The sequence below is a fragment of the Egretta garzetta genome, unplaced genomic scaffold (assembly GCF_000687185.1).
Source record: "Egretta garzetta isolate BGI_Z169 unplaced genomic scaffold, ASM68718v1 scaffold55, whole genome shotgun sequence".
Taxonomy (NCBI): Eukaryota; Metazoa; Chordata; class Aves; order Pelecaniformes; family Ardeidae; genus Egretta; species Egretta garzetta.
Genome location: NW_009259863.1, coordinates 785,978 through 800,134, shown reverse-complemented (window position 1 = coordinate 800,134; position 14,157 = coordinate 785,978). Strand labels below are relative to the sequence as shown.

Below are 14,157 nucleotides of genomic sequence, written 5' to 3'. Positions count from 1 at the left end.
GCTGAGTTGCCAGCCAGGTTAAACCATGACAGTCATCTTTGTGATACACTATGCATCTTCCTGGGATGCTGAGTCAGCTTTAAGAATTAATCAGATCCACAAGTTCAGGTTTTTATCAGGAGGATTCTTCTACCAGCATATGCATTTTGGATTACCTTTATCACTAGCCCTGTACAGATCTGCTGGGAGAGCTACCACTGAAGTATGCTCTCTTGGCTGATACACAGGAGCAATTAATAATTTAATTCACATTTCTTGAAAAAACAAACTGGATAGTTCCAAGCTAGCACCTTTGTGTTGTCAATGCTACAGAAGAGAGCACCATAATCAGCTTCCACCTAAACCATCACTCTTGTGTTAACTAGCCAAGCTGGGCTGGCAGAGGTGAAGAATATACTTTCCTATAGTAAACTAGATTATAACAAGGACTGCCTTAGCATTTACCCCTTTTAGAGCTCTTAGTTGTTTAATGAGTGGCAACTGTGATTGTACAGCTGTTCCTCTGAGGAAGAACAGTTCCTTGCTACATCGTGGCAGTAGATTAAAGCCACCCACTCCAGCCCATGGAGTTCCTTTGAGAATATGAATATTGAGAAATTATTGGTGTCCAAAGAGAAGCGAATGTGTGAAACATGACAAACTTCAGAATCTTTCAGTATAAAATCCATGATTCTCTGATAAACATAGTAATAGTTATCATAGTCTACTATTTTGTCTTCTCTTTAACAGGATGAACTTTATTATAATGGCTTTAGTATTTACTATTATAATAGCTTTAATATTTAATATTTTTGGCTGTGTTTAGAATTTATCATACCTTTTCCTCAGTAAAGTAGGTTCTGATATATATTTTGTTCTTCTGGTACAGATTAAAGAGCACCTCGCCAAGGGACAGAGGATGTTGGCTGGTGATGGCATGTCCCAAGTAACCAAGACACTATTGGATTTAACTCAGAGGAAAAATTTTTATGCAGGGGACCTTCTGATTTCCGTGGAAATTCTCAGAAATGTTACAGACACATTTAAAAGAGCCAGTTATATCCCTGCTTCTGATGGGGTGCAGGTAAGAGAAACATTGTAAGGGTAATATTTCAATTGATTGAGTTTATGTCAGTATACTGCATGTCACCTATTTTACCCACTGAGGAAACTGAGTTTTCTGAATGATAGACATAAACATTGTTCACATAAAACTAAGGTACAAGTGTAAAATAGGAAAAGACTTAGCTACATTTAATAAGACAAATAGCCAGAAAAATGCAGCAAGTGAAAAAGTAAAATTCTTTGTTTGTAACATTTATTTCAGTCTCTTTCAAGGTTTGGTTTGATTGATCGGGATGTGTTGATATATTTTTTTTTCCCTAAGCAATTCACTAGTGTTGTTTATTCTAGTTAATTTCAGTTCAAAACCTATCCATAGTGTTTAGTTATGTAATTCTGGCATTGCTTCTTCATTTCAAATAAATAAAGCTCATTAAAAGTGCACAGGAGTGGTGGATAGTACATTTGATATGAATTTTCTATTTCACGTGTTAGATTAACTCTTCTTGTGCAAGAGGTGAAATAAAATACTGTCAGAGCTAAAAACCACTGTAATTATTTCTACATAATGGGCTGCAGAACTCATTGTGTAATGTTCATGAAAATAAATATTTCACAGTACTTCTATATGAGAATATTGGTTTCATCTATATATGAGAATTTTAGACACTTTTAAAAGACTGTAGTTGTACTGAAAAAGAATAGTAAGAAGGTAGATGTATATATTATTTATGAAAAAGAGAGTTTCACAATCATTCATAAATTACAAATGAAGTTATTAATGCAGGTCATGTGTACGTATTTGTTTGTGTAAAGGTAAGCATAGATTATAAATACACTTTGGAATGTATGCATGCAGGTTAATGGAAGTATCTTGGAAAAGATAATTTTTCCAGAGTTAAGTTTTCAAGAGCTTGCTATTATATTTTCAGTTTTCTTGTTTTTCTGTGCACAAAGAAAAATGAACTTCCATAATAAAACCAATATTTCTTGTGTTGGCCTGTAGCCAGCTAGCAGAAAGTATTTTTTGAGCAGTGCTTTTCAAAAATTGGCTGGACAATCTTTTTTTTTTTTCTTTTTTTTTTATTGAATGAGAGTCAATAACTTTTCCTACTTTCATTAAGTTTTGCTATTAAGCAGGGTGTTATTTGCTGAAAACTTTTCATGCGTTCAACAATCTGATAGCCAAATGTGACTACAGAAGACTTTGGTAGAACCAGTCTTGAGAAACTGCTTGGCACAAGTGATTTTGTTCATGGGCTTAGCAGATTGGGTCATTTGCAGTTTACATACAGTAGAGTGAATTTGATTCTTTTCCCACTAATGACAGTGCCAAAAGTTCTGTTCACTTCAGCAATGTAGAGCTGTTTCCCAAATTCATAATAGTATTCTGGCAGAGCTTGGCAAAATGATTAGGACTATTTTAATAATTTCTGGTTAATCATTTCAAAGTGAATAAATGAGAAAAGGCAAAACCTTATAGGCCATATTGATAAGGAAATAAAGAAGGATTTCTCAAATCTAAGAAATAACCATATTTCAGGATTTAGATACCTAAATACCAAGAGCTCTTAAATCCCAGATGAAAAAAAAAGCACTGAAATTCAAAATAAAGCTTAACAAATTGCAAGCCAAGGTAAAATCCAAAACCCAATGCATAGTGTTCAGGAAATTAAGCAAAATCAGAATTAAGCATATGTTTTGCAAAGGGTTTATAGTAAGCAATGTTCCTTTTACTGACTTCTCATGATAAAAAATGAAATCCTGGTTCAGTAACATTGTTTAAATTTTACTGTCAATTTCTGAGAAACCAGGATTTTCCCATACGTAAACATATGTCATATGCTACCATACTCGAGGATTGTATTTAATTTTTATTTTCACTATCACATATTTTCATACTTTCTAGTCCATCTTTAAAGTGACAAAATGGTGAAAATGAAACTAATTTGAACAGAAGTACCAAGATTCTTCTTTCTGAGGAAGCTCTGTGTGATGTTCTAATTCCATTCTATTTCTTGCACTAGATAAAGAGTATAATTTCTTAGGTGTTGGGGTTTTGTTTTAAAGAAATTCTCAGAAAAGCATGAGTGAGGTTTAAAATCATTGAAAGTCATAATTTATCATTTTGCATGATGCCAGAAAAGTAGCTTATGAATTATGGGTAATAGTATTTTTTAAGTTCTATAGAAATACAACATTTCCACTTTCATTAAAACTGAGAAAGGAAAAGTGTATATGTCTGAGTACATTTGTTTCTTATACATTCCATCCATCTGGATAGTCCCTTAGCTGCCTATAAACTCTGGCTAATATCCAGTATTAATATTCTTAAATAGTGCAATAGATGTGATTCAGAGACTCTGTAGCAAAAAGAATGAACAGAAAAGTGAGATCAAATTTGAAAATTTCAGGCTAATTAATCAAAATGAAGATGCCACTGCCTCATGTGTGGCATAGAAAATGCCGCTTGTTTAGGCAGATACCAAGAGCAAAATAAAACTTCTAAAGTATGCATGTCTAGTGCTAAGTTAATTATTATGACTGTTTTTCTTTTTGCATATTTTAATCTTTTTTGCAACAATATTTATGTATACATTACATATCTAGCATCAGGATGAAAAAGAACCATGTACAGTTAAACAATATGGAAGTCATCCTGCATCAGTGACTGAAAACAGCAGTATAGTAGCAGAAATAGCAGAAAACAAGCATCATGCAATTATTCTACAAGCAAGGTCTTTCTCTTAATATGGAAATTACTTTAAAATACACTGTGTAGGTACACTGAGGCTATGAGATGGCCACTGTGTTATTATTTGTGTAAGAAGGATTCTACCTGGCAGATAAAATTTTAAATAAGCAACATTTTAGAACACTTTCCAGAACTGGTCTAAGAGTGCTTGAACTACCTTCTAAGGACAGGATGGCAGGAAAGGAGCTACATCTCAGGACAGGATGGCAAAGTGAGTTGTACTATCCCCTGATACAGTGGCAACAGGAAACAAGGTTTCTCTCTAAAGAAGTTAGAGCAGTATAATCCCATTTATATTAGCCACAGGGACCATCGCTGCCAGTCAGGGATTAATAGGATTGCCCAATGCTTTTTTCCCCCAACCTTCCGCCTCCCACACACATACTCCCTATGTTGAAGTCCAAAAGTGGAGGTGACTTAAGGCTATCCATGAATTCCTCCTAGGGAGGAATTCTTCTCTAGCTGTATAAAAGGATTTATGACAGCTTTATGCCTGCAGAGAGGGTCAAAGAATTTGGACTGGAACAGAGAACTGCAGATATTGTATTACAGAAGAAAAAGATTGAAAGGAAGGAAATTAAATTAGGAAAACATAACAGTCCATTCCTGACTGTAACTGGCATTATCCTCAAAAACGCCTGGGCAAGAATAAAGGGCTTCAAAATTTGGCTCTGACTGTCACAACATTTTCTATAGTGGCCAGTTCAGTAATAGGTAAGCCCTGCCATGAAAGGAAGGAGCTTGATTCTATAGTGTTTACTGCAGTAATACCATCAGATCACATCCATAATACTTCTAAAATTTAGCTTTCATACCTGTCAATCTTTTTATTAAAGAGCAATGTTGTTTCTTGCAGCATTAATGCAATGAACAAGAGAATAGTCAAAGTAGGTGAAAGACTTTTTAACCCCTGTTCCCTTGTCACATTTTTGGAGTGCATATGATAGCTGCTCATTATTAAAGCAGCAAAGCCATTTAATCGTCTCTCTGTTTAATTCACAAAGCACTGGTGTTGCTGACTGAAAAATCTTCATACATCTCAGCCTCCACTGCTACTGTAAATATCAACCAGGGATAGAAAAAGGGAAAAAAAAGATCTCAAGAAGCAAGATATTCATGTCATTAGGTGCATATACATAATTTATGGTTTATTGGCAAGTAGAAAGTATATATTAAATCAGTTATTGCTCATCTTTTGTTTTTGCTTGAGTCTAGAATTATTTATAAGCTTTTTAACATATATTTATGTTACTTATTGGTATTTAGTTAAAATAAACAAAATTGAATGAACACTTAGCATTATTAGCAAACCCATGTAATTTATCATCTGCAAGAAACATTTATAACTCCTGAGTGTTTTTCAGGCAATCTAGGCTACTCTCAGATAGATCTCATTACACGGACATGGATACTTCTACAATTAAGGTTTAGACTGTTTCTGCAGGGGAATCAGCGCCTGCAATGTAGTGTAAAACTAGCTTTGAAACAGCTCCTTAGTATGATAAATTATCCCACACTGAGCTCCATGCTGCTGCAGCTAGACTGCTACTGGCACCTTAACATGTTAAAGTTAGCTAAAATTTCTGTCCACTGCATCTCCACAGTATTACACTGGGAGAGTACAGAACTATGATGCTTTAAAAAGTGTTTTTCTCAGGCAAAATCCCCCTAAGGCCGACTCTTCCTACTAGAACTCTCTGCCAGAATCATAATGTCCTAGAGTAGACGTGGTTATAGTGCCATGAAAATACTTTGGCCAGTATAGTTTACTTTATTTGGGGGACCAATAAAATTGTACATTTTTCCTAGCTGAAGTTGCGTTTAACAATTATGATTTACCAGCCTGGTTTAACTTGAAAATCCTTTGTAATGAATACTATATATCACTCTTCACATTTTGCTTTATTTTGTAACTGCATACCTGAAAGAGATGAAATGTATCCTTGGTATATAAGCAATATGCAGCTACATTTTCCTCTTATCTTCAGCTTTACTGGAAATTTTCTTTCTGTATCACTGTAAATTGGATCAAACCATAAGAACATTTTTATTTTATGTCCTGTCCTTAATCCCCATCATCTGGTCCCAATGCATACTTTACCATTTTCACAGGAGCTTGCTGAGCCATTTTGTTTCTTTTTATGAAGTTTTGTGTTACTGAAGCTTACGGATATTTTGCTGCTGAATTCAGTGAGAGAAGAATTGTGCCCTCATTAATGTACATTAATATTTTGCCCAAGTTTACCAAAGTGTCAGTCAACTCTATATCAAATTTGCCAAGATAAAGCAACTTTTATCTGTGTAAATTTTGCAGTTAGTATAACTAACTTCCTAATGATGAGGCAAAGATGGATCCTCTTGCTTGTCAAGTAGTTGGTATTAGGACTAGATTAAACTGGTAAAAATGTTTTTATGTAAAAAGTTTTCATGTGAAAATAGTTTTCACATGTTTTATTCAATTTTGTATCCTACAATATTTTACTTATATGGTTGTGAGACACCTAAAATGTCTGTGATATCTCATATTTTGAAATGAAAGTATTTTCAAGCACAACCACAGTATCTATAGTATACTAAGATTGGAACTTATTTCTGCTCTCATTTCAGTCACTGTGCAGTTGAATGCTTTGTACTTTCATTAATAGAGGGTTAAAGTTACTTCTTACTTAAATCTTATCTAAGCCCTATTTATCCCCCCAAAATGGATAAAAAGTAAGTGCAGGTGAGGGAATGACCATTGATCCGAGTTCCAATAGGGTCCTATGGTTGGTATTCCACTTAAAGATTTTTTAGAGTTTGCAAGGATCTTAACTGCACTCTTCAGCTAAGGTCAGTGGAAAGTACATGTATCTTTTATGAAGGAACAGATAAATTATAATTGGCAGGCTGTAGACAAAATTGACATTCTGCACAAAAAGTGATAGAGAGCTGAGAACAGACTCTGCTCAAATTCTTAGCTCTTAAAGATGAAGAAGTTAGGAATACAAATTGGCAGAGACAGCAGACAAAATTAGAAAGTTCTCCCCAAACACTTGGAAGAGTGATTTTTAAAATGTGTGATTTAAAATCTAATTTAAAATGTGTGATTTAAAAGCTAATTTAAAAGCCCTGGCTTTTATTTGGTGGGGTGTGTGGGGGGGTGTGTGTGTTTGTTTTGGTTTGGTTTGGTTTGTTTCTTATAGTTAAATGAATAGGAGAATCAGATAAAGAAATTAACAGTTTAAGGTTAAAACCCCAGAAATTAATTATTCATTTGCTGTTGAAATTAATAGAAGGACAGAGGAAAATGTAACTTTTTTAAAGTAAAAGGCACCTGGTTTCACAAAGCATTTACCGATGAAATACCATTTTATGCCCTATATATGATCATTAAGGATCAATTTAATGTTTTGAATAGAAATTAATGGCCTGGTGTTTTCCTAGTGTACTTTGTTTATTTGCAAAATATACAGTTGTCTGTTTTCTAGAATGAAAGCAATTTAAAATGCTGTCACATTTAGAAGTTTAGCAAGTTTAAAATGGTTCTTATTTTATATGAAGCAGTAGTATGGAACCTGATTATATGGCCAGAAATGAACAATTACCCATAAAATATATGTGCCCTTGTATTACTCTAATATATTATTTTTTTATGTCATCTCTTCCACTGACAGAATATAGGCTGCAGAACTGCATCTGTAATAGAGAAAGGAAAACTTTCTTAATGTCAGTTTAAAGAATTGACTGTTTATGTAATTAGAAGTCATTTTACTTTGTCTTTTATTTAATTGATTTTTCAGAACTTCTTTCAAATCATTAGTAATCTCTTAGATGAAGAAAACAAAGAGAAATGGGAAGATGCACAACAGGTAAGATTTGCATGTTGTAATTAATAAATTAAAAAAATTGGGAACTATGCACATTATGACATTCACTGTATCAGAAGCCGCACATTATTTCAGTAAGTCATAACAAAGTGGAATGCATGGTTTCAAAAATCAGGTTAAACATACACCCTGCTGTAGGTGAAAGGAAATCCTAAGAGAGACAATGTTTTGGAAATAACTGATCCTTTTCGAAAAGGAGGAATTCCAGGCCCCTTTGTCTAATTCCTTAGATTAAAACTATATTGAGAATACAATTTCTTCTCTAGATGAAGAGATTTTCATTGCATTCCATGTCTTTCCTTTTGACATTGTAAAGAAATACATGAGAAAGCTGAAAAATGCTACTAAAGGCTAGCTGCAATGATGCTTTTATTAAACAGAGCACATCAGAACTCACCTAAAGAACTCATATGGCGCCACAAAATGACTTACAGAAATTTAAAGAGTAGACCTTTTTTAAAACGTTGTATTTAGGAGAACAGTTGTGATTCTTAAGACTGACAAATTTCAGGACTAAGTTAAATATGATAACACTTTATAAAATAGTAAAGTCTAACAAAAATCATTAACTTACAATAAAAGAGTTTATAATTAAAATAATTAAAATTAAAATAATTTTTTTGCTTGGATGTAAGTATTTCCTAAATGCTTATACCAAGGATATTATTGAGCAATGTTAATATATCTGTGTTCATGAACATGACCATAGAACTGTCAAATTTATTCAGATACACAAATAACAGTGACAATAGGGATGAACAGATAATTATAGAGAGAGAAAAAAATATGGAGGTAAAGGTAGGGAAACATTTCTATATGAAGAATAATTAACAAAGCAAGATATTTCAGTATGAAAAAGAATCAACTGCACTTAGGTGCAACAGAAGCTTTTAAAATCAGGAGTGGATTGGAGAATGTGATGCAGGAATGATTAATCTATTCACTTGTGCTTCTTGTAAAATACCTAAAGGACATCAAATAGTGGCAGATTCAGAATGAATACTAGAGATACTTTTTCTACAGAAAATCAGGTTGCAGAACTTCTTGCCACTGAAAATATACAGGTTAAAAAGTAAACAAATTAATGAAAGAAAAGTCACTACAGGACTGTTCATGGAAAGATCACATTTTTGCTTAAGGAAATCCTTTGGCAAAAAAAGTTCTAAAGGCTGGGCAAGAATTCTGAAAGAAGTATCATTATGTGCATGCCCCTTTATACGGTTCCTTAGACATCTGCTATTTGCCACTGTCAAAGGCATGAAAATGGCTTACATAGATCTTTGGTCTGCTCTTGTATGGTCATTGCCACTGTGTTATACAGATACTTGAAATTTGTTCACTTTTAATGTAGTTCTTAATAAAACACTAGGTGTTTGAAGGTCTTTGAAGATATTTAACTTCATTTTCAGTAGTTTATATTTATAATATGACTAAGAAAGGGAAGATCAGGACTTTTCACTACCAATTCAAACGTTGCAGTAAACATATGATGCTGCAGCTGACCATTGTAATTTAGACAAGAATCCTAATTTTTTTGTTGTTGTTTTTCTGTTCCTCTGTGTACAAAAATAGACAAAGTGTGTCATTTTCCTCACTGGTGGTGGATGGAAGCAGCAAAATCACATGCACGTGGGCAGTTTCCATAAACAGCACCAAGATTAGGGAAGTAATATTAAGGAACTATTCCAGCCCTGCTAATGAACAGACAGGATACCACTCCTTATGTTATCAGCCTTGTCGTCTGCCTCCACTCTGCCTGCTTACCCATGCCATGTCCACCACCTGTCCCACAAAGATCAGGGCATGACAGCACCTAAGAGGAAATGGTGAGACTGTGGAGGTAAAAGAGGGAACAACAAATCTCCAGTTCCCTCCCCTCATTGCTACTGGTAGAAATGGTGTTGAAAAAGAGAGAGGAGAGAAGTTATTTCTACTTTTCCATAGCTCCTTCTCTCTGCCTGTTAGTTCATTGTCTTGCAGACCTGTGTACAGCACTGGTAGGCAGGCAAGAGCTCAAGCAAGCAGCAAGGCAAGCTGAATGCAGGAGTAGTGGAGCCAGCTGGTGAAAAAGCTAGGGAATTCACTAAATCTTAGATTCCTGAGCTGTGGCACCCAAAGAAACCATACCCATGGTGTTGTTATTTCTCTTGGGCAGTTACACAAGCAGTCTCAAAGAAACTGTTGAACCAAGTAACTCTTTATACCAGCTAAGAAGGGTGAGCTAGACTCCTAAGGACTCCTAAGATTCTTTTTTTCTTTAAACATTCAAAAATAAAAAAAAGCTTTCCTATACAAAATATTATTTTCTATCATATTTTGGATAAAACACTGAAAAGTTATGGTTAAATAGAATTGGATACAATACTATTTGAAATTACTGAATCCTGTGCGAAGACTTTTGTAGGTTTTATGTCAAAATCAAGGTAGGAATTGAACTTGAAAATAATGTGCGTAAGTCATGTGCTGTGAATACAATCTAGTGCAAACATTATTGACTCATTAAAAAGGAGTAAGGGTGATTCTCTTTCTGATTCAGCCATTCAGCTGACTTTTTATTTGTAATGAAACCTTGCAAACCAAGGGGCAGCCTAACCGATTTTTTGCCAGCTTGCATGGTTTTCTTGAACTTCACAGCTACTGTTAACATAGATCTCTTAGTTTGTTTTCTGGATTCTTTGCTGGAAAGAAAATCTTACTCACTGTTAGCAAATTGCTGACTTTCTATCAAGTATACAGCTGCAATGCCTCAGCACATCCTTTCTTTTAGATTAAATGCCAGCAGTTGATGCCATTAATTACAGGTTATATAGTACTCAGATAAGCACTCACTTTAATACTTGTCTTTTGTTAAAAGCTGATGTAAAGCACTGCACACAGGAAACCACTTCAAGTCCACAATGCATAAGTTTATGCTGGTGTTTCAAAACACAGGAGCTATTCTGCATATTCTTCATCACCATCTGCTGGCATCCTATTGATTAACCAGTACTTCAGATATATAAAGATGAACAGTACCTCTCTGACTTCAAGAGTTTCTGCCAAAGTTATTACTATAAAATTTTATGTGTAGGAATTAGGGTGAAAAAATATTTTCGTTGAAATTTATCCTTAGTATATAATCTGTAAGTGTGTGCTATGAATGAGATGGATGCAAACACCACGCTTACTACCTCAGCAGCTCATCATTAGGAAAATGGAAGTTAAGCCTCCTTCACCTGAAGCAGCATTTGCAACCTGTTAAGGTCATAAATGTCACAAAAAATTTTTCATAGAAGTGGTATTGCTCTCCTGCCTTTTATAAGAAGATCCATGTAGAAAACAAAGCACATGGTGAAATTCTCTGTCCACAACCGAGCAGCTATGGATCTAGATGGATAAAGCAAGATAAAATGCAGCACAGCATGGTGGAATTCATAGTCTCTATAGGCATTTTTTAGAGTCTGTAGTTCCAGTAGTGGAAAGAATGGGTTGAATGCTGCTCATAAAATGAAATTTGGACATCTCACTGATATGAAGAAAAAAGCATTGTGAACAGGTCATCCATTCTTTTTCTATTGCAAAATATTGTATTGCTGAAAATCGTCCTGTTCATAAAAGGCCATAACAACCAAGAAAGATTTTTTATGTATGTGATACGAGCAGAATTTTTAAGCTTACTAATAACTGTTTTGACCTTTAATGCAGTTTTGATGATGTATCATTATTGCTGAATATAACAATTTTTAATGATTTTGTGTTCATAGTAGCTTACAAATTTGCAAATAAATTATATTTCTTGGAAATGCGTTAGTCCTTACCATTTTGAAAGTCATATTGAGAGACTAGCAATGCAAAGACTACTGCAATTTCTATTAGGTTTTTGTGTCCAGTTCTGGGCTATTGTACATTGTCCAGGTACAATACATGGACATAATGGAATGAACCCAGTGAAGAGCCATGAAGGTGCTTAGGGGACTGGAGCATCTGACATGCAAGAAGAGGATGAAATGGGATCTCCATCCTGGGAGATGTTCAAAATCCAACTGGATGTGGTCTTGAGCAACTTGCTGGAGCTGATCTTCCTCTGCGCAGGGGGTTGAACTAGATGATCTCCAGAGGCCCCTTCCAACCTCAGCTATTCTATGATTTTACTACTCCACATCAGCAATGAAAACAGTATTACCAGTAACAGTTCATATTACTTATTGATTAAACCAGCAAAGTATTATCATGCTGCAGAGGCCATGATAAGATTTGCATTCAGCTGTTTATGTCAATAGTTCTGAAGTTGTTGAAGATATCTTCCAGAGGAAGGAATAATATTTTAATCAGAGTTATTCTGGAATATTAAATACTTTAACCATGAACAAAAAGTAATGGCCAGTAAAAATTCTTTTGATAACTGCAGTGACTTAGAGCAAACATTCCACAGTTCCGCTGCAAAGCTGATTTCGTGTAGCTTTATAGGAAGTAGTGTCTGTTCACATGAATATCTAATAAAAAATGGTTGCTTTACAGTGACAGAAAATACTCGGTGTTGAAACATGGGAAGAGCAGTTTGACTTTTAAGTCTCACATTTCATTTGATGACATTTAGATTTTATTTGCGTTTGTTGCTGTAGAGATTTTGATATTATAGTTAATGGCATGTTTGACCTTCCTTTGTTAGATCTATCCAGGCTCGGTGGAGTTAATGCAGGTGATTGAAGATTTTATACACATTGTTGGAATGGGAATGATGGACTTTCAGAATTCATACCTAATGACTGGAAATGTAGGTAAGAAATAGGAATTTTTTCTATCAAATTTATGATCTATTGAAAATCAGAAATTGCAAGTATGTACTATAGAGTTGCTGTTTCTATCACAATCCAGATTGGGCTGCTCCTCCTCCTCCAGATTATCTCTGTTGCTTGGCTGTCTTCTCTCTGGTTTAACACACTTAGTATGCCTTATACATCGGACTTATCCATAAAATTCAGAAAATACTCATCACAATACTATGAACTGTAGATATATGTTAGAGCATTTCCAGGATATACAGTGCTTCAAATGGTAATTTAGAAAATCATGCTAATGAAGAAAATAATGATGTACTTAATAGCTTGAGAAATCCTAATTTTGTTGACATCATCTCTCTTAATATTCTGTTCTCCCAAAGAACAGTCTTTGCACATGTTATGGTGTGATAATAATCAGCATAGACAGATTAGCAACAATTAAAAAAAAATCTATTAGTTACCAAAAATAATTTAAGCCTATGGTTTCTTATATTAATTTTTTCTATGTGTGGCAGTTTCAAAATTTTATTCAGATTTATTTTGCAAACTTTGTTTTCAGCGCTGGAGAGTTGCCAGGCAATCTAATCAAATAATAAACATAAAATATGAAGATTCTTAAAAACTGAATTCCACTTAGTGGTAGACATAAATGCTTCTGCAATATCACAGCATTTTACTAAAAATTCAACAAAAAAAATTAGTTTGAAAAGCTATTTTCTAAGCATTTAGTCTTTGCTTAGTATCTTCCTTATTCAATTAACTTTCTATAGCTGCACTTTAATAATGCCAGGAAAGTAGTAGCTAGTTGTATGTAATGAACAAATTCCAAATATATGTTTGTGTGATAGCAAAACTTCGGGTGTCAATACATTCTTTCAGGTTTTCAGTTAGCATCTTCCTGCATCTACATGTCAGTCAGTTCTTTAGCAAGTCATTAGAATTAGCTAGAAAATATGGTCATTTAGAAATTGATTGGCACAATAAAGCAGGGAAAGTGTTGGAATGTTCCTACTGAAAATCTAACTTGCTGTACAATACTAAATATTTATTATTGTTGTCCAGTTCATATTTAGATTGACAGGACTGTAAACACTAGCTCCTGTAAGGCACAGCCTTGTATTGAAGGCATGTCAAAGAACTCACCAAAATAACTCTGGTAGTCTTAAAATGTTTAAAACATTTCAGTAGGCAATATGGGGGACTTTAGCTTTTAACCAGTGTTTTATTATTTCTGCTGTTTACTGTTTGCACTGTAGTACCACTTAAAGCTTCTTCCAGTTGTCAGTCCTTCATTATGCTGGAGCCTGCACAAACTTATAAAGAAAAGACAGTATCTTTCTTGAAATGCTTGTTCCATGGCATTTTTATGACAAAATAAAAAGATGATCTTATTTAAAGAGCACAGCCCGTGCTGCTTGGCATCTTGTACTGCATTCTGATCTGTTTGTCCTCTGAAAAATGTGAAAAAAACCACTGGAAAATGTTTTAAGAAGATGCATTCAAATAATCTGTGTCTCTACATATTCATGGCTTCAAATGGGAAGCAGCAACAACTTTCCATTTGAATCAGAAACTGCACTGTGCACTGGCTAGTCTAGATAACTGCATAATCTTAACAGTCTTTCTTTTGATTATTTCTCTTCCCACATATATGATATTTTTAGGCACTCAGGAGTAGGTCTGTTCTTAACTACATAACCATCAAAGGAATAGAAAGAAACTGAGAAAAGTAAAA

The 14,157-nt window shown here is 34.4% G+C and overlaps 1 protein-coding gene across 1 annotated transcript in view; it reads left to right on the top strand.

The window, feature by feature from the left end:
• Positions 1–14,157, top strand: part of ADGRB3 (adhesion G protein-coupled receptor B3) — a 477,601-nt gene that overhangs the window by 223,846 nt on the left and 239,598 nt on the right. The window contains exons 9-11 of the mRNA XM_009640074.2: positions 869–1,063; positions 7,576–7,644; positions 12,311–12,419. Coding sequence (XP_009638369.1) covers positions 869–1,063; positions 7,576–7,644; positions 12,311–12,419 — 373 coding nt within the window. The remainder of the gene's footprint in view (positions 1–868; positions 1,064–7,575; positions 7,645–12,310; positions 12,420–14,157) is intronic.